This window comes from Helianthus annuus, chromosome 13, assembly GCF_002127325.2.
Source record: "Helianthus annuus cultivar XRQ/B chromosome 13, HanXRQr2.0-SUNRISE, whole genome shotgun sequence".
NCBI lineage: Eukaryota > Viridiplantae > Streptophyta > Magnoliopsida > Asterales > Asteraceae > Helianthus > Helianthus annuus.
This window is the reverse complement of record NC_035445.2, coordinates 159,254,088-159,277,068: the sequence shown is the minus strand read 5'-3', so window position 1 is coordinate 159,277,068 and position 22,981 is coordinate 159,254,088. Positions and strand designations below refer to the sequence as shown.

The 22,981-nt window shown below is 36.3% G+C and overlaps 3 protein-coding genes and 1 long non-coding RNA gene across 6 annotated transcripts; 2 read left to right on the top strand and 2 right to left on the bottom strand.

Moving 5' to 3' along the window:
• Nucleotides 1–602: 602 nt before the first annotated feature.
• On the top strand, nucleotides 603–1,264 carry LOC110902051. The gene is made up of 2 exons (XM_022148790.2): nucleotides 603–784; nucleotides 950–1,264. Exons 1-2 carry the CDS (start codon nucleotides 761–763, stop codon nucleotides 1,262–1,264), a joined length of 339 nt encoding a protein of 112 aa, XP_022004482.1. The 5' UTR covers nucleotides 603–760.
• A 2,277-nt stretch (nucleotides 1,265–3,541) lies between these two features.
• LOC110899899 lies at nucleotides 3,542–6,332 on the bottom strand. Its single transcript, XR_004876451.1, has 2 exons — nucleotides 5,978–6,332; nucleotides 3,542–5,578 (listed from the first exon to the last, which is right to left on the bottom strand). It is a non-coding gene; the product is annotated as an uncharacterized LOC110899899 (long non-coding RNA).
• A 4,564-nt stretch (nucleotides 6,333–10,896) lies between these two features.
• Nucleotides 10,897–17,000, top strand: LOC110899901 (bifunctional nitrilase/nitrile hydratase NIT4B). 3 transcript variants are annotated; one of them, XM_022146791.2, is made up of 6 exons: nucleotides 10,897–11,053; nucleotides 12,227–12,421; nucleotides 13,004–13,183; nucleotides 14,092–14,385; nucleotides 15,726–16,007; nucleotides 16,688–17,000. In XM_022146791.2, exons 2-6 carry the CDS (start codon nucleotides 12,280–12,282, stop codon nucleotides 16,822–16,824), a joined length of 1,035 nt encoding a protein of 344 aa, XP_022002483.1. In that variant the 5' UTR covers nucleotides 10,897–11,053; nucleotides 12,227–12,279; the 3' UTR covers nucleotides 16,825–17,000. The 3 variants fall into 3 exon arrangements, with proteins under 3 accessions (XP_022002483.1, XP_022002484.1, XP_035837583.1); XM_022146792.2 differs by having other exon boundaries at nucleotides 10,918–11,053; nucleotides 12,224–12,421; XM_035981690.1 differs by having other exon boundaries at nucleotides 10,943–11,053; nucleotides 12,173–12,421.
• On the bottom strand, nucleotides 16,879–22,385 carry LOC110899900. The gene is made up of 3 exons (XM_022146790.2): nucleotides 22,061–22,385; nucleotides 21,043–21,138; nucleotides 16,879–18,080 (listed from the first exon to the last, which is right to left on the bottom strand). The coding sequence occupies exons 1-3, from the start codon at nucleotides 22,265–22,267 to the stop codon at nucleotides 16,959–16,961; spliced, it is 1,425 nt and encodes a 474-aa protein (XP_022002482.2). The 5' UTR covers nucleotides 22,268–22,385; the 3' UTR covers nucleotides 16,879–16,958.
• Nucleotides 22,386–22,981: the final 596 nt, after the last annotated feature.

Here is a 22,981-nt window from a genome sequence, read left to right as displayed (position 1 = left end):
CTTTTTATATGTCTATTCAAGTAATCGACCCTTGATGTTGTTAGGTGAATGGTCATGTTCTAAAAACGATAATAATAAATATATATTTGGCTGTTTTTATGGGTGATACTATACACACCCCCCCTAATTCCTGATTACACCCCCCTATAAAAACATCACATCCATCAATCATTTGGTTTTTGTTTTTAGTCTTTTTTTGTTTTTTTGTTGTCTTTTTTATTTTATTTTATTGTCTTTTTTATATTTTTGTTGTTATTATTATTATTATTATTATTATTATTTACTATTAGTAATGAATTATTATTATTATTATTATTATTATTATTAAAATTGATAAAAAAAACGTGGTGGTTTCAAATTATTACTTCTTTTTACTTTTTTTATATTAAATCCAAACATGGTCAAACATGGTCATTTTTTTTTTACCTTTTTAGTGCTCAAACATGGTCACATTGTCGTTTCTGCTATGTGGTGATATTAAATATTTGAGATTTTACACATTGAACACTTATAGTTGATATTTGGTGATATTAACTGAAGTTGAGAACTTAGTTGAGAACTTACTTCAGAAAGCTCTGCTATGTGGTGATATTAAATAGTTGATATTTCCTCCAAAATATCACCAGTTTCCTCTAAAATTGAGAACTTCAGTGCATTCGCTTCATATACTTCAGAAAGCTATTCAAAGAGCTGCATAAATTTACTTGTTCAAAGAGTGATCTATTTATGTTTCATCATAGCATTCAGAAAAGTTAAAGAGATGTCTGGATTTTCAACAGATCAGGTATATTATTTAAATCCCATGTTTCAAGTTTCAACTTAGTTATATAATCAAGCTAGGTTAAGAGTCTTGTTTTAGTTTAAATGAGTTTGTTTGGATAATATATATTTTGTAACTACTCAAGCTTGTTCACCTAATATTTTGTAACTAATATTAGTTCACTTTTAGGTGTTCAAGTCTCGTGAAGAGTTGATGGAATGGGTTAGAAACACCGGACGTAGTCTTGGTTACGCTATTGTGACTAAAAGATCGAAAGCTAAAAATGGCTACGTGTCTAAAGTTGTACTTATGTGTGATCGTGGTGGTGTGTATAAATCAGATAAAGATTCAAGTAGAGAGACCGGCACTAGAAAGATAAATTGCCCGTTTGAAATGGTAGGGAAATTTTCAAAAAAGAATGGTTCTTGGACGTTAAAAGTAAAACCTGGTGAGCATAATCATCCACCCGGAGAATATATGGAGGGACACCCAATCCTCAAATGATTGACACCTAATGAACACCAATTGGTGGCAGAGTTGACGGGGAAGGGTGTGTTCCCAAAAGATATTTTAGGTGTTATTAAGGAGCGTGATGAAAATAATGTCTCTACAATTAAAAACATATATAACGCACGTGATAAAATTCGAGCAACGGATCATAAAGGGAAATCTTTGATGGAGGTGCTAATGTCTCATTTAAATGATAAAGGGTATACTTTTGAAATTTCTACCAATAGAGTTTCAAACATGTTGGAAGACTTATTCTTTGTTCCTAAAATCTCATACAAGTACTTCCTTGATTTTCCACATGTGTTGCTTATGGATGTCACATACAATACGAACAAGTATAAATTGCCTTTTCTTGAAATTGTTGGTGTAACTTCTACCAACAAGACAATCTCCATAGCTTTTGCAGTTATGCGTAAAGAAACAGAGGAGAAATATCTTTGGGCATTAAACTGTTTAAAATCAACTCTAGATGAGAGGAGCATGCAACAACCACGTGTTATAGTTACGGACAGGGAGTTAGCTCTGATGAATGCATGCGAGAAAGTTTTTCCGAATGCTACCCGATTACTTTGTAGGTGGCACGTTTCTCAAAGTATATTTAGAAACTGCAAATCATTTTTCACCACGGATCATGATTGGAAAATCTTCAATACAATGTGGAATGCACTCGTTGAATCTCAAACGTGGACATCATTCCTCCAAAATTACAAGCAACTTCAGTCAATGTTAATCCATCATCAAGGTATGTATTATTACTATAATTCTGTTAGTATTATTGTTACCATCGTTATCATCATTATTATCTTTGCAGATGTTTTGGATTACTTGAATAGTACTTGGTTAAACAAGTATAAAGAAATGTTCGTGTCCGTATGGACTAACGAATGCTTACATCTCGGGTACGGTGAAGATGAATGGTTATTTATCCGGAGATCACTGATGGAAGAGCTACTCGAGTTTAGAAATAAGTACACTAAGGCTTTCTTAGGCTCATTCAAAGATGTGTTCACGTCCTTGGCTTGGTCAGGATCGGGGTTTGCACCTGAAAAACACTGGATGATTATGCCAGAGGCAGGATTCTTGATTGCGAACAAGTTTAATGTGATCGTTCATTTTTTATCTCAAGAAAAAAGAAACAGTTCTACTTGTTTTTCGCTTTGGAGAGGCCCTCACGAGTTCCCAGAAAAAAAATAATTACAATTGCACACGTGAATGGTAACCATTTTATAATGGTAGAATTGCAAGGAGAGTATCCAATTGCCAGCACAAACAACCTATGGAAATTAATGAGAGAAAATGATGCAGCTGGCTGGGAGAATATATTTGAATCACGTCAAAATATGTATAAGTCTTGGATAGCACAACCTGCTACATTTGGGGGGAGTATAGATTAAACCTCGGTATGTAAATTATTAAATGATAATAATTTTGTAAAAAAGTACTTATTTTTATATAACTTTTTGTTACAGCTATAAATATAACTAGTGGGTAACCCGCGCGTTGCGGCGGAGTAGACATCAATACCGGGCGATAATTTAAACATTAAAATGATAAAAAATCATATATTTATTATTGTTAGTTTAGCAATCTTCTTGTGAATCATGATATATTGTACAATAGTTATGTTAGTTTTTTTATTCGCATTTGTACTATCTTTTTCTTATAGTTTTCAAGTTAGTAGCCTCGATATGGTACACATAATAGGAGTTACGTATCTCAGTTAAATAACAATGCAAGAAATAGGAACATAAGTACTTTATAAATTTGTTACACAACTTATGATTAGTTTTAAAACTATAAAAAACAGTGAGCTACAAAAGATCCATAGCAAACAATTAATGAGAACCGTGTGCAAATTACAACGGAAAAAAGAATTTGAATTAGAACAACTTGTATTAACAAGTTTTCGTGGCCTATTCATAGTATGTGGATTAGTTTGTTTAAATGGAACTGGCTCTATTCTTTGTAGGTTGTAAGTGTTTACTATATTTATTAATTTAATAGCTTAACTTTTAAGAATATATATATAAAAAAACTACAAGACCGTATAAATAATTTGATCATCGACACTTCCAAACACAGAAATAACATAGTCTCACCAATTGGAACGTCCTACATGACTAACTCAATAATAACTCCAATCTACACATAAGTTAAAGAAAAGGAAATAGAATCAGATTTTTTTTCTTTTGAAAGGCCAACATAAATTTTATTACCAAAACCCAGCAAGTTGCTAGAAGATAAAAACATCCACCAAATGAAAAGAAATAATGAGTACAAAGCACATTAACTCAATTGCCACCACAAAAACAGAACTTAACAGGTTTCAAAGACCATAAAAGATCGATACTTGTTCCATGTGATCGACTAAGTTAACCGGTTTCAAAGCCCATAAAAGATCACTACTTGTTCCATGTGATCGACTACTCTTTGGCTCTGTGTTTCACCTAAAGCATGCTCATGGCCATTGTTTCTTCAACCGCCTTCGCTAATGACACCAGCGCCCGATTAAACACTACATCATTGTGCATTCGCCAAACACACCAGATTGCTGTCAAAATAATGGAATGAAAAGCTTTCCTCTTCTTTTTTGACTCGTTGATGGAGTCATGTAATCCCAGGAGATCCCGTAAACTAAAGGCATAAATCCCTTGCACTTTGCACCATTGACCAATAACCTACCACAAGGATTGTACGAAGAAACATGAAACAAAAGTATGCTCGCATGACTCTTCAACCTCCCCACAGAAAGCACGTAGATCTGAGATGCAATATATACTCCTGGCTAGAACATCCATTGTCGGTAGGCGATTCTTCTCAGCTCTTCATGCCACTATCGATATCTTCTTGGGGACCTAGTTATTCCAACTAAATTTGTAATCCGGGACCGGTAATCTGATCCTTTGCAGCTGCCTTTTGATACTATCCACCGTGAACACGTCTGACCTGTCTAACTTTTTTTACGACTTTACGCTAAGAAGCCTTCCACTTAAATCATGTTTCAAAACATCTTCAAATCATAGTTTGCTCATTAAAAAAACTGGTCAAATCTAAAAAAGGTTCACAACAACAGGATTCGTGTTAAATAATTCCAATTTCAGCGAGTGAAACCAAAGGTAACAGGCCAGATCTCACACCTACAGATTGTTAATCACATGCCAAACCCCTTTTTTAACCTTAAGTTTCTGATGTCCTAAATCGTCTTGGCTTTTAACGAAACTATATTAGCCTTAGTCTCATTGGGGACCTCTTAATTGGGATTTTAAGTTCTCAGATAAGATCTTGTGCCTGTGGTTAGCTACCCAACTTTTTTATCCATCGTTTTAAACGTGTTTCCGTTTGGGATCGAACCCGAAAGATCGTTATACGACAGATTAAGAAACTTCAACTTCATCAAGCTTCCTAACTTCACTGGTATCTCACCGGATAAATTATTTTCCAACGAAATTTAACGTTTCGAGATTCTCACAAACCGAAATGCTTTCCGGGATACTTCCCGATAAGTGATTCCCATTCAAATCGATAAACGATAACGACTTACAGAACGAAAACTCAGGGAAATTCCCGGAAATATTGCATGATGAGGCCGAAAAATTGCGAAGAACCGGCAATGACCATGCTTTTTCAGTAAGTATCCCTCCAAGATTCGGATTATTTGACACGCTAAAATGCTCAAGACATAAAGCATGAAATATATCATAAGGAATCCCACCAGTAAACCTATTTCCAGATAAATCAACATAAGAAATATCACTAAGAATCCTAAAATACAAATCAATATCACCTGAAAACAAATTATCTTCAAGTCGAATTCGAAAAAGCAAGGAACAATTTGAGATAGACGAAAGCCCACCCAAAAAATAATTCGAAAACAGCATTAACCTACTCACCTTCCCCCTGAATAAATACCTGGTGGAATCACACCCACAAAAGTACTAATTTACTCTGTTTTCATAAGGCCAAAATAGCGCGTGCACAAAATCAGTACTCGAATATTTATGTTCAACAAACTATTGCTAAAAGGAAGCACAAATTAACATGCTCTATAATTTAGTGATTTTCTTATCAGTAAGCGTGAGAACCAATCAATAAAGCTGGTTAAAAAGATCCCTGTAACGCAAAAGTTAAGGTTCATCGCATCGCAAAAAGAAATGACACAAACAAACTATTAATAAGAAAAGATTAAACCATGAATAACTAACGACAAAATGATGAAATAATAAAGATAAACTGTACCGAAGATCATTTGTTAAAGATTAACCTAATCCAGTTTAGCGAATCAAGATCAAAAGAATAAACCTCCTCGACCTGCATAACCAATTTAGATTAAGAATTATTACCAAGAGATATCAAAACAACCAACACCTAACTAACACTCCCTATGCTTCCTCAAAAAACATAAAAAAATTATTTCATTTATACAGATGTATAACAACATGAACATTATAAGAAAAATTGCAAACAAAATACTAAGATAGGAATTTAGATTCATTTAGTGTTTGGTTCAGAAAATACAGGGTTCGACTGTAGAACAATTAGGACTATTCACTAATGATGATGGAAATAGAATCACAGAAAACGAAGGAACAGGTATATACTTCAAGTTTGCACTCCTTTTACATGCATCTGAGGAACGGTTACCGAAAAGAAAATAAAGATTCGACCAGATTGCAACTCAAAAACAACAAATAATGAAACGAAAATTACCTGGCAAACGCTTCTGCTTATAAAATCACAACTGCAAAATAATCTAAATTTCTTCCTCCATAGCCTAATTCCAAATCAATCTTGCTTCGAAACGCCAATTGCTTGAAGGACGAATGGTACAACACACAAAAATAGGCTTAAAGTGGCTTCAATTTATAGGGATAGGGGGATTCAATTGCCGGTAAATGGAGGGGGTAGGGTAATCTGAAGCGACGCAGGTGAAACTTTCAATCTCGTATTGATTTCAATATTAATTGTTCCCACAGTTACATCTGCGTCATCAATTTCACATATTGTGTTCGATGGAATCACTGACCTTTGGATGAGCGTCTTAAAAAATCGTGGGGAAATTACAATTCAGGACATGGGAAATGCTTATATATAGTATATAGATTTGATAAATTATAACAATAAAAACTAATAATAAATACTATATCATTACTACTACTTATAATAAATATAATAATAATAATAATAATAATAATAATAATAATAATAATAATAACTAATTAAATAATAAACAAATACAAACAAATACTAAATAACTAATAATTAAATAAATGAATAAAAAAAAGACAACAAAAAGACAAAACAGGCTAAAAACAAAAACCAAATAATTGATGGATGTGATGTTTTTGATAGGGGGGTGTAATCAGGAATTAGGGAGGTGGGAATAGAATGAGCCGTTTTTATTCATCAAATCAATCATTTTCAGCGTTAGCACGGCTCCGGCTCCATCTTTTAAAAATGAGAAAAGAAAATTCAAAACCTATAACTCTAAATCTTCAAATGATTGAATATATTTTCAAATCATCTTTTCTAAATCAAATAAAGGAGTCCAAAGGGGCCTCGCAAATTTTCAAATTTGTCGGCCTTTTAAGGTTTAATCTTTGATAATCAATTCAAAATCAATTTAATCTTTATTAAAGCATATAAATTATAATCAATTCAAAATCATTTAATTTTATTAAAGCATTTCAATGCATTAGACCATATCTTATGGGTTAACTAAAAAGTGCATAATCCTCTACCACGTAAGAGGTGCACTTTAACTAACTTAGCTTTCAACAAGCGTGTTATAGTCTAACTAAAAAAATCAAACAAAAGAAGAAAAATAAATGATGTGTTTGTGCATCGTCTCTCCTTTGTGTTAAGTGTTAACCAGCGTTATGGGGTTGGCGATCCACCCTTTGACGGCCTCGTTTTGGTGATGGGGGCGGGATTAGGTGAGCTGGCATGCAGATAACACTCGCAACGGAGAGTTCTAAAAACGTTGTGGTTTGCACTTTAATTAATACCATTTTACCTGACTTAACTTCACAATATTATATGTGTTGAGACAACAAAATATAGACCGAGGATAGTAGCAAGGGTGGTTAGGCAGAAGGGTTAAAGGGTTTAACCTTGCCTAACGCAGGTCGTGAGGTCCCCCCACGTTTGCAAGACGTGGAAGGAGGTTCACTAGTTTATGTTTCTTGTTTGAAGATCCAATTCTGAAGTGTTATTCAGAAAAGGATTGAGGAACAGAAAGAATAAGCGTAATGTGAATGTGAGTGAGGGACACTTGAGTGAAGTAAGTGTACGATGTGAAGGACCGGAGTTTGAGAGAACAAATCTGGTCTGAGATGTCTTTGTTTAATGAATGAAGTGTCATTATATAGGAGAAGACATGTCCCAAAGAAGTATTCATTTGACTAGTGAACCAGCTTGCAGTGAGGGGCTTACCCTTTCGGGGGTTGAAGCCTTTTGACCCCTGGATAATAGCATGTATTCTGTGGACTTGCATTGCTTTTACGGCTGTGGTTGGTGAGACTGTTTGGGGATGTGACTTGTTCACTGTTCCCGTGTTACTTTACTCCATCTCCTCAGCTTTTTCAACCATTGAACCTTTTGGACGTTTACATACTTGGTCATTTTATTTGGTCTCGGGCTACCCCCGTCATCAATATGTATTTTTGTACCTAATCAATGGGCAGAGTTTTATCTTTAGTAGATTAGAGTTTGCAATTCAGAAAGGGTTGGCGGTGGAGCTTGTTGCCCGTCTACCTTCTGGTTTGATGTAACTTGGCAAGTATGAATGAAAATCTGGAGTTTGTTTTTTTTAATTATAACTAAAACACTCATATCAATCAGCTTTTTGAGATATTATTTCGAAGAGTATTCACATTTGGTTCTCTATGGTCAAATAAGTTTCTGATTGTTTCTTATAACTTTGAAAGTTCGAGGGGCATTTGTGTCAAGTTGAAAGATGGTTTGTTCTCGAACCGTTAATAATTTCTGGTTCATTGAATAAAGCCCTAATTCAACCTGTCCATTGATTCATTCTTTGTCATTAATCTAATTGACTTGTTCTTTGGTGGTGTTGTACGATTGATTTTCGCTTAATCTTCAATAATTGGTATCAAAGCTACCATCTCATGGACTCATGTAGTTAGTGGCGAAGATTTTCGCTTAATCTTCAATAATTGGTATCAAAGCTACCATCTCATGGACTCATGTAGTTAGTGGCGAAGCTTGAGATTTCTGACCGGTGGTCGAAAACATATATATCAAAAATTTCTATAAAACCAGAGGTCAAAAACGTATATACCAAAAAATTTCTATACGAAAACTACCTACTCTCCACTAACGAGCGAAAAGTTTGGGGGGTCGGCCGCCCCCTTCCGCCCCCACAAAGCTACGCCGCCCTTGCGTGCAATGCTATATATATCATCATCTCACCAGCATATGCAACCTTGATCTTTTGTGATTTATAAATTTAAGTGTGTATCTTTAGTTGAGTAAATGAGCAAATGAAGAGAATTATAGAAACACTAAATTTTTTTGAGTTTTGAATAGATTGTATTGTAAATTTGTAATAGAAGGAAATTTTGGTGGTAATTAGAGTGCAAGTGAGCCGAGCCCAAGCTCGACTAAGCTCAAGGTCAGTTCGGTTCGAGCTTTGTTAGTACAGCTCGGCCTTGGCTCATCTTGTATCTATTAATTATAGTTATTATTTTTTTATAAATTTATGTATAACATAATAAATATAATTTAGTTATCTTTTCATAGTTTTATAGATAATAATTATTATTTAATTTTTTTTAACGGTAAATTTGGATTACTGACGGATCACTGGAGTATCATCACGCCACCAGCGGAACCACCTGATCATATCCATCTCCACTAGGTTATGATGCCTATACACAATAAATCTAGAAAAACCCCCCTTGTGACAACCGAACGCAGGATCTAATGATCCCTAAATCTTATCCAACCCCTAGAATGTCACTAGGCTATATTGCCTATATTTAAATGCAATGAATTTGTTTTGTTTACCTGGGTGTATCTTTTGTAAATTGGGGTTATTTGTTGTGTTCTGATATTTCTTTTAAGTATTTTTATGAGTTGAAATTATTTGTAGTATTTAAGGGTGTTTTTTAATGTATTTTAGGGGCTGTTTGGTAGTCTCTGAATGGTCATTAAGAGGCTACCTCTTAATGGAACCATTAAGAATTTTACCAATGAGAAGGTAGAAGAATGTGACATGTGATGATTTACCATTCAGAGGTTACCTCTTAACCATTCAGACTTGAGGTTACCTCTTATTCATTCAGAGGCTTTAAACCATTAAGAGATAGCATCTGAATGGTCATTAAGGTGCTGTTTGTTTTTTCAGAGGTAAAAGGTCTGCAGTCTGCGGACCACATCTGCAGGAGAAGGGGTGGACCAAATGTCTGCAGTCTGCAAGGAGAAGATGGTTTGTTTTTTTTCTACAAAAACCACTTCACACACACACAACAGTTCTCTCTCCGCCTTGAACTCTCTCTCTACAAACTCTCTCTCTCTACAATCTGTCACCACCACTGCCCATAGCACCACGCCACCACCACCACCGCACCACCTCCGCCATCACACCACCGCCTCTCTCTCTCTACGGTCTCTCTCTCTCACCAATCTCTCTCGCTCTCACCGATCTCTCTTTGTACGGTCTCTCTCTCTCTCTCACCGATCTCTCTCTCTACGGTCTCTCTCTCATCGATCTGGGTTTTGTTTTAATTGATGGGTTTGGTGGTGGTGGGTTTTGACGATGGTGGTGGTGGAGGTGGTGGCTGAGATGTGGTGGTGGAGGTGGTGTCGGCAGGTGGAGGTGGAGCCGTGGAGGTGGTGTCGGAGGTGGAGGTGGAGCTATGGTTTTGGAGCAGATGGATGTTTTGAAGAGGGAGAGAGGGAGAAGAGGTTGGCAGAGGTTTGAAGACATGGGGAAGGATCTGCTTGGGGAAGAGGTGAGGCAGAGGTAAAACCTTTGCAGATCTTCAAGAATACAAACAAGTTGCAGGACCCTTATGTCTACGCGCATGAAGAGCTTTTGGCCAAAAAACAATCATCGACGTAGTCGATGATGAAAACGCTGGTGACGAACAAAATCGTAACAAACCCGTGGAATTAATGATTGTAGAAAAGTTAATCGAAGGTTAAAACCACCATTTATCTCCATTATAAACCACCAACACTCCACCCCATTACACCTTAAACTACCACTCTATCACCTTTGTCTAGCTGCACCAACAACCACCACCACCATCGTTCTATCCTCTATCGTCACTCAAACCCTGAGTTAAACAACCACCACAAACCGCCGCACCATACTTCGCACCTCACTACTTCCACTAACCACCATATTGTCACCACCCATCACCAATACATCTGATTAACCGCCACTAGTCACCGCACTCCACAACCATCACATCCTCCCACGACAATCATCACCCACCACAAACCATACCTTCTATTATGGTTGCGTAAGAAAAACGAGAGAGAATGAAGGTGACAGCTGAACATGTTCAAGGAACCCTAACGTGTGCTTCTTATTTATTTACTTTGTGAAAAGACTATAATGCCCCTAACAATTAACATAAAAGGACCAATATACCCTAGTTGACTAACAGTCAATAGACAGAACGTCAGTCAAGGGATTTGCGGTTCATGATTGTTTGAGATTTGCGGTTCATGATTGTTTGAGACACCTATTTTATCGTCTTCTCCGTCATTTCTTTTGCAGAGATTCTCATAATCAAAACCATTCGCGAGTACAGTGTAAGTTTAAACCATTAATTCTGTTTCTTAACTTGTGCACAAACTGAAACACAGTCTAAATTAGCACAATTTCCGTTTCAACCTCCAATCTTTTCAGCTTTTAGAACATTAGATTGGATTAATTCAATTGGGTTAGTTTAAAAATTGGATTTTTAGGATGAAAGTTTCCTTCTTGCACTTAATTTCTGTAGAATGCCCCTGTATGCAGTTGAATTTTGATAATTTTGATATTCTGGGCTAGTGAATTACATTTTTTTTTTTAAATTGATGTGAATATCTTGTGTTTTTTGATATTCTAATTGAGTTTTAGGCAATTATGGTGGGAAAACCTTATTTTTTTATACAACATGATATTAGGGTTGTATGTTAAAATAAGGCTCCCACTGTTGTTCCCGCACCCCTGAAATCTTATTTTTACACCCCCTACAGCTATACGCCCTGTATAGTTATAGGGGTTGAATAAGAGAATCTTGCACAAAAAAAATGTCAAAGAATGTTTTTTGTCTCCATGTATACGCGCCATATAACAGTATACGACCCGTGTACAATGTTATACGACCCGTGTATAATGTTATACGACTCGAACCTCATATAATGTTATACGACCTAATATTTTCTCCATCTATATGAGCCGTATATCATTATACGACCCAATATTTGTCATGTCAGATTATTCTATACGGGCCGTATAACCCCATACGACCCGTATAGAGGGTGTGAAAATAAGATTTTGAGGTGTGGCTTTATTAACACCCTAAAATAATGGTTTGAGTTAATTACTGTTTTCGTCCCTGTGGTTTGTCGAAAATCACTATTTCCGTCCATTAGTTTAAAACTTGCGATTTCAGTCCCTGTGGTTTCGCTTTCGTAACCATTTCAGACTTTCAGTCCACCTCGAAACTATTTTAGTCCCTGTACTAACAGAATAAATGGATTGAAATTGTTACGAAAGTGAAACCACAGGGACTGAAATGGTTACGAAAGTGAAACCACAGGGACTGAAATCGCAGTTTTTAAACTAATGGACTGAAATAGTGATTTTTGACAAACCACAGGGACGAAAACAGTAATTAACTCTAATGGTTTTATGTTGTTTTTTTATATAACGATACTTTGAAGGTATTTCTGTAATGAGGGGTTGATTGGTTGGAGGGTTTTATGGTGTTTAAGCAGCAAGAACAGGTGATTACTAGTTCAAAAATACACAAAAGAGGGGAAGAAAAGCAATGGCATTAGTTCCAACAACCGAGACCGATGGTGCTGCTGTATTCACCGAAGTCAACATGGTTTCTTCCGACTCCGGCCCAACGGTTCGGGCCACTGTTGTACAGGCTGCAACCGTCTTCTATGATACCCCTGCTACCCTTGGTTTGGTTCACTTTGTTACTGTTATAACTTCGATTCAAGCGTGTGCTTTTTTGTCATGCTGGTGTCAACTAATCAGTTGTTTTTAATTTGAGTAAAATGTCATTTTCGTCCTGAGGTTTGGCTAGTTTTGCGACTTTCGTCCAAAGGTTTGCTTTTTCACATCTAGATCCAAAAGGTTTAAAATCTTGCCATTTTCATCTGGCTCGTTACTTAACTCCATCTATTTTCCTCCATTAAGTCAGAGGTATTTCCGTCTTTTTTTGTTAACTTAAAGGGTAATTCGGTCTTTTACACTTTATGTAAAAAGACCAAATACCCTGAAAAAGACCGAATTGCCCTTTAAGTTAACAAAAAAAAAAAAGACGGAAATACCCCTGACTTAACGGAGAAAATGGATGGAGTTAAGATTTCAAACCTTTTGGGTCCAGCTGCGGAAAAACAAACTTTTGGACGGAAGTCGCAAAACTGGCCAAACCTCAGGGACGAAAATTGCATTTTACTCTTTTAATTTATAATAGTTTTTGTGTTGATGGATAGTTATTGATTGTAGTAACTTAAGTAGCTAATTGTGTGTTTCATCAGATAAGGCTGAGAGATTACTAGCTGAAGCTGCTTCATATGGATCACAGTTAGTTGTCTTCCCCGAAGCGTTTATTGGTGGATATCCTCGTGGGTCGAATTTCGGTGTGACAATCGGTAACCGTACACTCAAGGGTAAAGAAGAATTCCGGAAGTATCATGCTGCAGCCATAAATGTACCTGGTAAAAAAACTATGTGATGTTAGAAATAAATAGGGTTGAGCAGAAACCGAACCGTTAACTGTAATAATTGACCGGCCCGTTCAATTAATCGATGGTTCAATTTTGACTTTTCCAAAAGTCAAAATTTCCGGTTCGGTATCGGTTTGTTATGGAAAGCCAGGCAGTAACCAACCTGTGACATGTTGTATTAGGGCGAATAAAGCTACCGGGCCAATAGTTTTTATATATGTTTCAGTTATATTTTTGTTGGGCTTTTCTTTAATAATGTCATCACACTACTGGACTGAATCAACTAGTTTGCTTGCTGTTGGGCCCAAGCCCAATAAAAACTGGCCCAAACTAATTAACGAAAAAACATACCTATTTGTGACCCATAAGTTCATAACTGAATTAACTGAACCAACATAATAAAATGGTCGTTTTCATTGTTAGATAACTGACATTTCAGTTTTTGTTCATAAACGACCTAAACCGACCCATGCTCACCCCTACAAATAAGTACCGTCAACTCGTCAAGAAAATAATTTTAGATTAAAGTACACAGATGGTCCCTGTGGTTGACCAAAATTTTGGATTTGGTCCCTAGCTTTCCAAAAGTGCACGGATGGTCCCTATGGTTTGCACTTTGCAACGCATTTAGTCCCCAACTTTTGCCAAAAATACATGGATGGTCCCTGTGGTTTACACATTGTAGCACATTTAGCCCCTAATTTGGACATGTTAAAACCTTTAGATTTGTTAGCTGGGGACTAAATACGTTACAAATTGCAAACCACAGGTACCATCCGTGTACTTTTGAAAAGCTATGGACCAAATCCAAAATTTTGGTTAACCACAGGGACCGTCCGTGTACCTTCCTCATAATTTTATTTCTTAATGTGTTGAAGTGTGTTTTTGATTACATGCAGGTCCTGAAGTTGATCGATTGGCGGCAATGGCGGGAAAATACAAAGTTGTTTTAGTGATGGGAGTTATAGAGAGAGATGGATACACTCTTTATTGTACGGTTTTATTTTTCGATAATCAAGGGTGTTACCTTGGCAAGCACAGGAAGCTTATGCCAACAGCTTTGGAGCGCATCATTTGGGGCTTTGGCGACGGGTCACATATACCCGTTTTTGATACTCCCGTTGGAAAAATCGGTGCGGCTATTTGTTGGGAGAATAAAATGCCATTGTTAAGGACTGCAATGTATGCTAAAGGTTTGTTATACATTATCCCAACTTAGAAGTAGCGATTTCTACGTGTTTATTTATGGATGAGTCGATTTTGGTTATGATTATGTCAAACAGGTCAAATGGTCCAAATCAAATGATTATCAGAAAAGAAAATGGGCCGATCAAATGGGCCAAAAGTCCCTAAAAGTGTATTTAAATTAGGGTTGTAATCGAGCCGAGCTGAGCTAGGTTGGGCTCAAGCTCGAGTCAGGCTGGGCTCGAGCTTGAACTTAAACGAGCCAACACGACTCGGCTCGTTTATTTTTTCAAGCTGAAAAGTCGAGCTCGAGCTCAGCTTGTAAAAACTTCGAGCCAGCTCAAGCCCAATCAAACTGGCTCGTTAATTTTTTTATAATTTTTACAAATATTGATAAGATAAAAGAAGGTTATTGGATTTTATCATCCCCAACTATTGGCTCTTGGCCGCTGCCACCCTCAACTATCACTTTGACGCCCGTCACCCCCAACTTAACACTTAGTGTGTTCTGTCACCACGTCGTTAACTAATCACTAACTTTTGATTTTGTTACTATACTTTTGGGGTGTCCTAAGATCCCTATAACACCCCCAAAAGTATAGTACCAAGATCAAAAGTTGGTGATCAGTTAACGACGTGGTGACAAAATACACTAAGTGTTAAGTTGGGGGTGACAGGCGTCAAAGTGATAGTTAGGGGTGGCAGCGGCAAATAGCCAATAGTTAGGGGTGATAAAATCCAATAACCCGATAAAAAAATAAAACACATTTCTAAGATACACACACATACATACATATGAGCCATCGAGTCGAGCCACAGAGCCAAGCCATCGAGTTGAGCCCACAAGCTGAGAACCCCTGGCTCGAGCTCGGCTCGAAAACAAATCGAGCTTTTTTCGAGCGTACCTCGAGCTGCGGGCTTTTTGAACACCCCTAATTTTAATACATACAAAAGCTATAGCATTTATATTCTGACATTTAAATTATCATTGTAATTATATAGATTTTATCATTGTCGCGCTCTCGTTATTTAAACTGGTCGATTCGATTTGGATTATGACTGATCTCAAATCATTGTCGAGCTCTCGTTTTAACATGTGCAACGTACCATTTTTATAGTCAAATCTTTTAACATTATTGTAACAATACACCTTTTATCACACGTCAAGCATTAATTATTTATAAAAATCAACGAAGTAAACGATTTTTTTTTTTTTTTTGTAGTTCTACCCAATCCGGATGTTTTGACCTAAGAAAAAAATATACCGTTTTAACCCGCACAAGAAATAGTGTTAACTTATGGGATTATGTAATTATCCTAGTTATCTATCATGTTTTTGGTTGAACAGGAATAGAAATATATTGTGCACCAACAGCTGATTCAAGGGACGTATGGCAGGCATCAATGACACATATAGCGTTGGAGGGTGGATGTTTTGTCTTATCGGCAAACCAGTTTTGTCGAAGAAAAGATTACCCCGCTCCCCCGGAATATGATTTTACTGGAACCGATGAAGAACTCACACCAGAATCTGTAGTTTGTGCTGGTGGCAGTGTTATCATTTCACCCTCAGGGGTTGTTCTTGCGGGACCGAATTATGACGGTGAAGCACTCATTACAGCTGATTTAGGTATGTACCCTCTCCTTTTGCTCAAAAGATCCATTAGAGGTGGTAAAATGTGCGGGTCAGGCGGGTTGGGTATGTGGTTCCTGTCAAAACGGGTTACTTTTAGTAGGGATGACAACAGAATCCGAACCCGATGGGTAAACCCGAAACCCGGCATATTTGGCACGGGAATGGGGTTATTTTTTTTTTCCGCGGGTTTGGGACGGGTATTGGATTCAGTGATATACCCGTTTACCTGACCCGATAACGTATACCCATTTACCAGATTAAATTCCCGAAATAATAGTTTTTTATTTTTTAAATATCTATATATATTTACTTATTTTCAATGGCATCTTTTATATATATTAATCACAATTGCGAAATGTAATTTTGATTAATAGTTACCCGATAGATACCTGATGAGTTTTGGGTCGGTATACCCAACGAATATATTTAACAAACTAACAGGTACATGTTTACGGTTTACCTGATGCCCAACGGGTAATTACCCGATACATCCCTGACGGGTTTTGGGCCGGGTTTGGGACAAACTTTTATAATCGGGTATGGGGCATTGCCATCCTCTCTTTTTGTGATGGGCCTGGTCAATACGACCGTAAACGTTTTTTAATCAATTTATTACAACTAAACGCACTGTTTTTAAAGAATATTGACGATTTAATGGCTAAAATTTGGTATAGATCTTGGAGAAATTGCTCGAGCAAAGTTTGATTTCGATGTGGTCGGCCATTATGCAAGACCCGAAGTGCTTAGCCTGATTGTGAGAGACGATCCAGCAACCCCAGTTTCGTTCACATCAGATGGTTCTCACAAATAATCTCCCCTTGTTATGCATTTGATGAAAATGAATGTCGTTTACGCGCTTTTTCAATGATAACAAATGAAAACTTTTGTATTGATTTAGACGCTTTACCGACCAACTTACATATAAGATCGAAAGTCGAGTGTATCTCAAGAAAGATCCGAACCGGATACTATACGGTCTCTTAGATCTTTGATCATTTTGTATCTCTTCATTTCATCTTCATACTCCTTCATCGTAGACAAGCCCGATAACCCTAAAACTCTCTCTTCCAAACACTCGTTTAACTCTCCGCTATCATTTTTCATGTCGAGCCCGAATTCCCACTCGATACAATCGGAGTTACGCCCGGCGACCTCATTGTTCGTGTTTGTCGTATCGTCATTTATAACTTCACCCTTGTTGTTCTCAAACCATGATAAGCTTCCAACTTCCCCTCCAAGGGTGTTTCCGTCATTGACCACTTTTCGCGTGTCATTCTCGTTTTTGTTTTCGCCCTTGTAATCAGTGCTTTGATACCATGATAAAACTCTAGGTGTTATATGGTGTATGCCATTATCGAATTCCAAAAGCTCTTCGAGGTCACGTGCTAGAATGTCCACTTGTTTATGTTTGTCCTCGTACTCGTGTTTTGCGTCAACAAGCTTCATGTGAACCCGTTCCTCACGTAACATATCAGCAACACGAAGCATTTCTCTCTCTTCTTCTATTTCTTTGCGTACCCGTTCAGATTCTTTCTTTAGTTCTTCAAGCTCGACTCTTTGTTCTTCGATACTTTGAACCATCTTTTGGCATAACCCATCCAAAACCGCGGTCACTTGTTTCTCAGATTCGGCTTCTTTTACGGCTTTAGCTAAAGACGACTTCGTATTCACTAGTTCTCGGCCGAGTTTCTTGTTCATCCGCTCAGCTTGTCGTCGGAGCTTCCTTTCGGTCTCTAGCTCTCGTGATATGGTCTTGACTGCAAAACGGATCTTGTCTTGCTCCTTGGACTTGTGTGCACATGTTTGGTTGGACCGTTGTTCTTGGATTAACTTGTTGACATGAGACCGAGCCTTGTTGAGCTCGTGGTTCAATGTCGAGGCTAGGGAAATGCTTGTTGGATGGTGGGGACCATGGTTCGTGTCAGTGGTCCAAACGTGAGCTAGAAGTTTGAGTATTTCTTTCGACACTGTGAGCGCGTGCTTGATTTCGTCCAACCCATGGGTCGATTTTGGTTGACCACGATCTTTGGTTACGGTTTCCATCTCATCATAAGTTCTTGATTTTGCCTGACCAAAAGAAAAAAATAATCTTACTTTAACATACTAACAAATATTTTACCACAATAGTTCGACACGTTAAAACCGACTGAACCATCCAAAGCGAAGCCATTCAACCGGTTTGAGATTCAAACGTGTTGGTGCATATTTTGACGGTTAGCTCGATTGGTTACACTTTGGTTATTGTTGTAATTAATTGTAATTAAGAGGTATGGGCTCCAACTTGTAATTAGGGCCTTAATGGTGATTAAAATCCATTAGGAAACCTAAGCTTATGGGCCCAAACCTATATAAATAAAGGAATTTGAAAGAGGAAAGTAGGTAATGGTTTTAATTGGGTTTTAAAGAGAGAGAATCATCAAAGATTGTTGTGTTTGGGTTTGTTTATGAAATACAAATCCTATGAATGTGTTTAGTGATTGTGTGATTTCCGTTTCATCTCGTTTCTTGTACCCACGATCAGTGGTGAAGCTTAACAATGAAGACGGAGGGGTCGAAAACGTATATACCCAAAAAATTTTATAGAACCGAGGGGTCGAAAACGTATATACCCAAAACTTTCTATACGAAAACTACATATATAACACTACTGAGCAAAAAGTTCGGGGGTTTGCACCTATAAATCAAACCTTTTAACCTCCAAATGGGCAACCTACATGTCTGGCTAAACCAAAACCACCAACCCAACTCGTTTGGTTTATCATCACCTGATACCATACTTAGATATATTTGTTTTAACGATTATGTAATTATGTATATGTATTATATTCATGAATCATTTTATTATCTTAATATACTTAATACAAACTAACGATTTTTTATATGAAAATATTGGTTCACACCGATAAAACTAAGTTGTTCAACCGCTAATCCGGTAACCCTATAGATCTGGCCGAAACACCAACCTAGCCGATTTGATTTGTCATTTTCTGAAACCGTAGTTAGTGGGTGACCCCTGTAATTTTTTTAGTAAGCTGAATCTGACCCTCAACTTGCTTGACACATGATGTAAAAAGGGCAATAGTTATTACTTACAAGTTGGATGGAGTGGTGTAAATATCCCCTGTATATGTTGTAATTTGGTCATTTGTCCGTTTGGGTCGGGGGCGTTTGTTTGTTTGGCCTTTTGCCCGTTTGGGTCGGAGGTTATTTTTATTGAAGTTTAATTTTCAAAAAAAAAAAAAAAAATTATTACTTACAAGTTACAACACAATATATTAAATACTATTGAATGTAATTGAATGAAATGGGGAACATCATTCTTATGTGGAGACTGGCCCAACCCTTGGGAGACAAAATTACAAAATAATTGAACAAATTTGCTGTATGTTAACAGATAATCATTTATTGATTATAAAATATATTATCCTTCTAAATTCTACTTAAAAATCATTTAACATAGGTCTAGCTCAACGTATCCTAAATGAATATATTAATAATATTAATATAAGTGTCCATTATAGTGTGTCAAACGGCTATTTTGATAGTAACAAAATAGTTGTGATTATCAATAAAATGTATAATCTTTGAATTCAACTAATATTAGCAAAAACTAATAACAATATTAACACTTTGACATGATTTACACAATTAAGTATAATTACGTGCTTTTAGTAAATATCGCATCCAAAAAGTAACATGTCGATAGAAACTTTACACGTTTTAAGCTTGTTTTATCAAAGAATTGTGTAAAAAGAATTCAAATTCGTGTAAAACATGAAAATCGTATAGATATGTGATCCAACTCATATCGTAGCACGCAAAAGCATTAGCTTTAAAAGGTCAGAATCACGTAAAAGTTTTAACCGTATAAGTTTTTTGTGAATGTGTCGGTTTTATAAATGTTGCTTTTTCAATTATGTGATTTTTGTTAAGAAAAAAAAGGACTATTTTATTAAAAGTAGTTAAAATAACCAATCTAAAGATTTTTCGTTCATGTAATCTTTTGAAGTTTGAACTCCATACTTAGGTTAGCTAAAAATTCAACAATGAATACAGAGTGTGACCCCACTATTTGCTGTCTTTCTGACTTATAGTGAAAGGGGTATGCACAAAAACATCAAATAATTAACATCCTTTAAAATATATATATTAAGATTCTAATTTGTTTAAAAATATGTATTAAATAATGTTTCGTTTATAATTTTAAGGTATTTTATGATTCTGTAACAAGGACCAAACGTGAGATCTCGAAAAGAGCGTTAAATGTGTTGTGTTCGTGGGTGGTCATATTAAACCCGACATAAACCAAAACATATCGTGAACTCAAAATTCATGTCAGGCACGGGAACCTAAACACGACACATGCATTCACGAGTTGGCACAAATGTGTCTCGTTTAGCTAAACGTGTTCCTTATTTCGATGTAGAATTGAGCCGAACATGTTTAGACTAAACGCAACTTGCGAATTTCATGTTATGTTGTTGTGTTTGTGGGTTGTCATATCAAACCTGACACGGACCAAAACACAACATGAACCCAAAAATCATGTTAGACACGGAAACCCAAACACGACACATGCAATCACGAGTTGGCACAAATATGGGTCGTTTAGCTAAACGTGTTCCTGAGTTTGATGTTGAATTGAGCCCAACATGTTTAAACTAAACCCAACATGTGAACTTTGTGTCATGTTGTTGTGTTTGTGGGTTGTCATATCAAACCTAACACGGACCAAAGCATAACATGAACCCAAAAATCATGTTAGACACGGAAACCCAAACACGACACATGTATTCATTATTCACGAGTTGACACAAACACGTCTCGTTAACTAAGCGTGAGTCTAATATAGATTTGAGCTGACAACGTTTAGACTAAATCCAAACCCGTAAATTTCACGTCTTGGTGTTTTCGTGTCAAACATCCACCCTCCTAGACGTCGAGTTAAATAAAACACAAAAGTTTTTATGTAAATATATAAACTGATATTGATATTTACATATGAAAAAAAAAAAAAAGTAAAATGTACCTCAAATTGTTTTGTATTGTAAGTCAAGGGAGTCCCTCCAAAGATATTATCTTTCTCCATAAAGTCACAAGATTGTCTGTAGTGTGGATTTATTACCTGCAAAGCGCCAAAACGTTACAGACACATGGTCATGATGTGTAGTAATTTTTAAACATTTGTATGAAATTTATAAGTCAATTCTGTAACTTTTGTAACGACTCAACTCAGTAAAATAATACAAAAAGCTGAATTTGTCAAAACGAGTAAAAAAGGTGTAAAAATAATATACATTTTTTGTATGTATTTAATTTATTTTCAAACTAACCGAAATGATATAATATTTTTTGAACGGAAAACTATTAGCACCCTACATTGTAGAATAAGCGAATGAGCTGAGTTGAACCAAAGACATTATAAGCTGATCGAGCTGGCTCAGCTCATAATCGTTAATCCAAGCTGTAAGCTACTCTCGTCTTCGGCTCATATTTTAATGATTTTGTATGTTTGTGTTTATACAAGCATCACTAATAAAATAAAAACAATCTCAAGTTATACAAATATCAAACTACAACTACTTTTTTGTACAATTGAAAACACTAATTGCACCAGCCAAATTAACTTGAGCTATTTCTAATCGAATTTTTAGCAAGCTAACTACAGAACGACAAATTTGGACCACTGTAGCATCATCGTGTCACCAGATTATATCCATCTCTAGTAGGATATAATGACTACCCACCAATTCAGAAGAAAATCCAATAATTCGGGGAAAATCCCCTTGTGTCCTTAAGCTTTATCCCACACCTAAGATACCACTAATTACGAACAAGTTACGAGCCACAGGCTATTTTTATCGTTACTACTTACTATTTTAACCCTATCACCTTATTTTCCAAAATATTTTCATAAAATCCAATTTCCCATAAAATAACATATTAAACTTGTCACAAGTGTATCAATTAACTTGCTATTATAAAAGTAACTAACAACATAACTACAAAAATGTATGTAACAAAACTACAAATTCACAAAAAATCACCTCTTTCACTTGATCATCACTTCCTGATTTCGGCAATACCACCGTCGTCTCCGGTTCCAACTGATCAACACACTTCTCATTTCGACTCAAATCAGTTTTTTCGACGAGAAACTGCGCTAAATTGTTGTTCGCGAACGACGAAGAGGAAGCCGTCCGAAACCGCCGCTTTCTGATCTTGCATGGGGTCTCTGAGGTCCTAATATCCATTTGCAAATGGAAGATTTTGAAGAGAGAGAGAGAGAATGGGGGAGTAGGTGTTTGATGAAATGGTAAGAAGAAGAAGCAAATACATGAATATAAGTGAGTGAGTGTGGGAACATTGAACATGCATGTGGAAATGGACGGTTGGGATGTGGGATGTAACGAGGGTACCCATGTTTATGATTTATTGCTATTTTATATTCTTGCTAACATGTTATATTGTTTCATAGTTGTTGGATGTATGTATGTATGTATGTGATTTGTTTATGAAATAATATAAAGAAATTAATAAATGGAGTGCAGAAATATAATTTTGGATTGTTTATTTGTTTGTTTGTTTCATGATGAAGTCATATTGTATTGTTAAAAATAGGAGTGATTTTCAAAAACATATATGTATTTTAATATAGCTTAAGTTTATCTTGTTAAATTATTAGAGACAACTGGCAATCATAAATAATTATAAATTATGCTAAGAAAAATTTAACAAATGAAAAAGGTATTAACTAATTTACTCACTACATAAGAATATGGCTGCAAACGAATTATACGTTCAACAAACAGTTTGTGAATTGTTTGACGGAAAGTTCGTTTGTGTTCGTTCTTTTATTAAACAAACGAACACAAACAAGAAAATTTGTTCGTTTAGTTAGATGAACGAACATGACCAGATGCCACGTTTGTTCGTTTATGTTCGTGAACGTTCTTTAACGTGTTCGT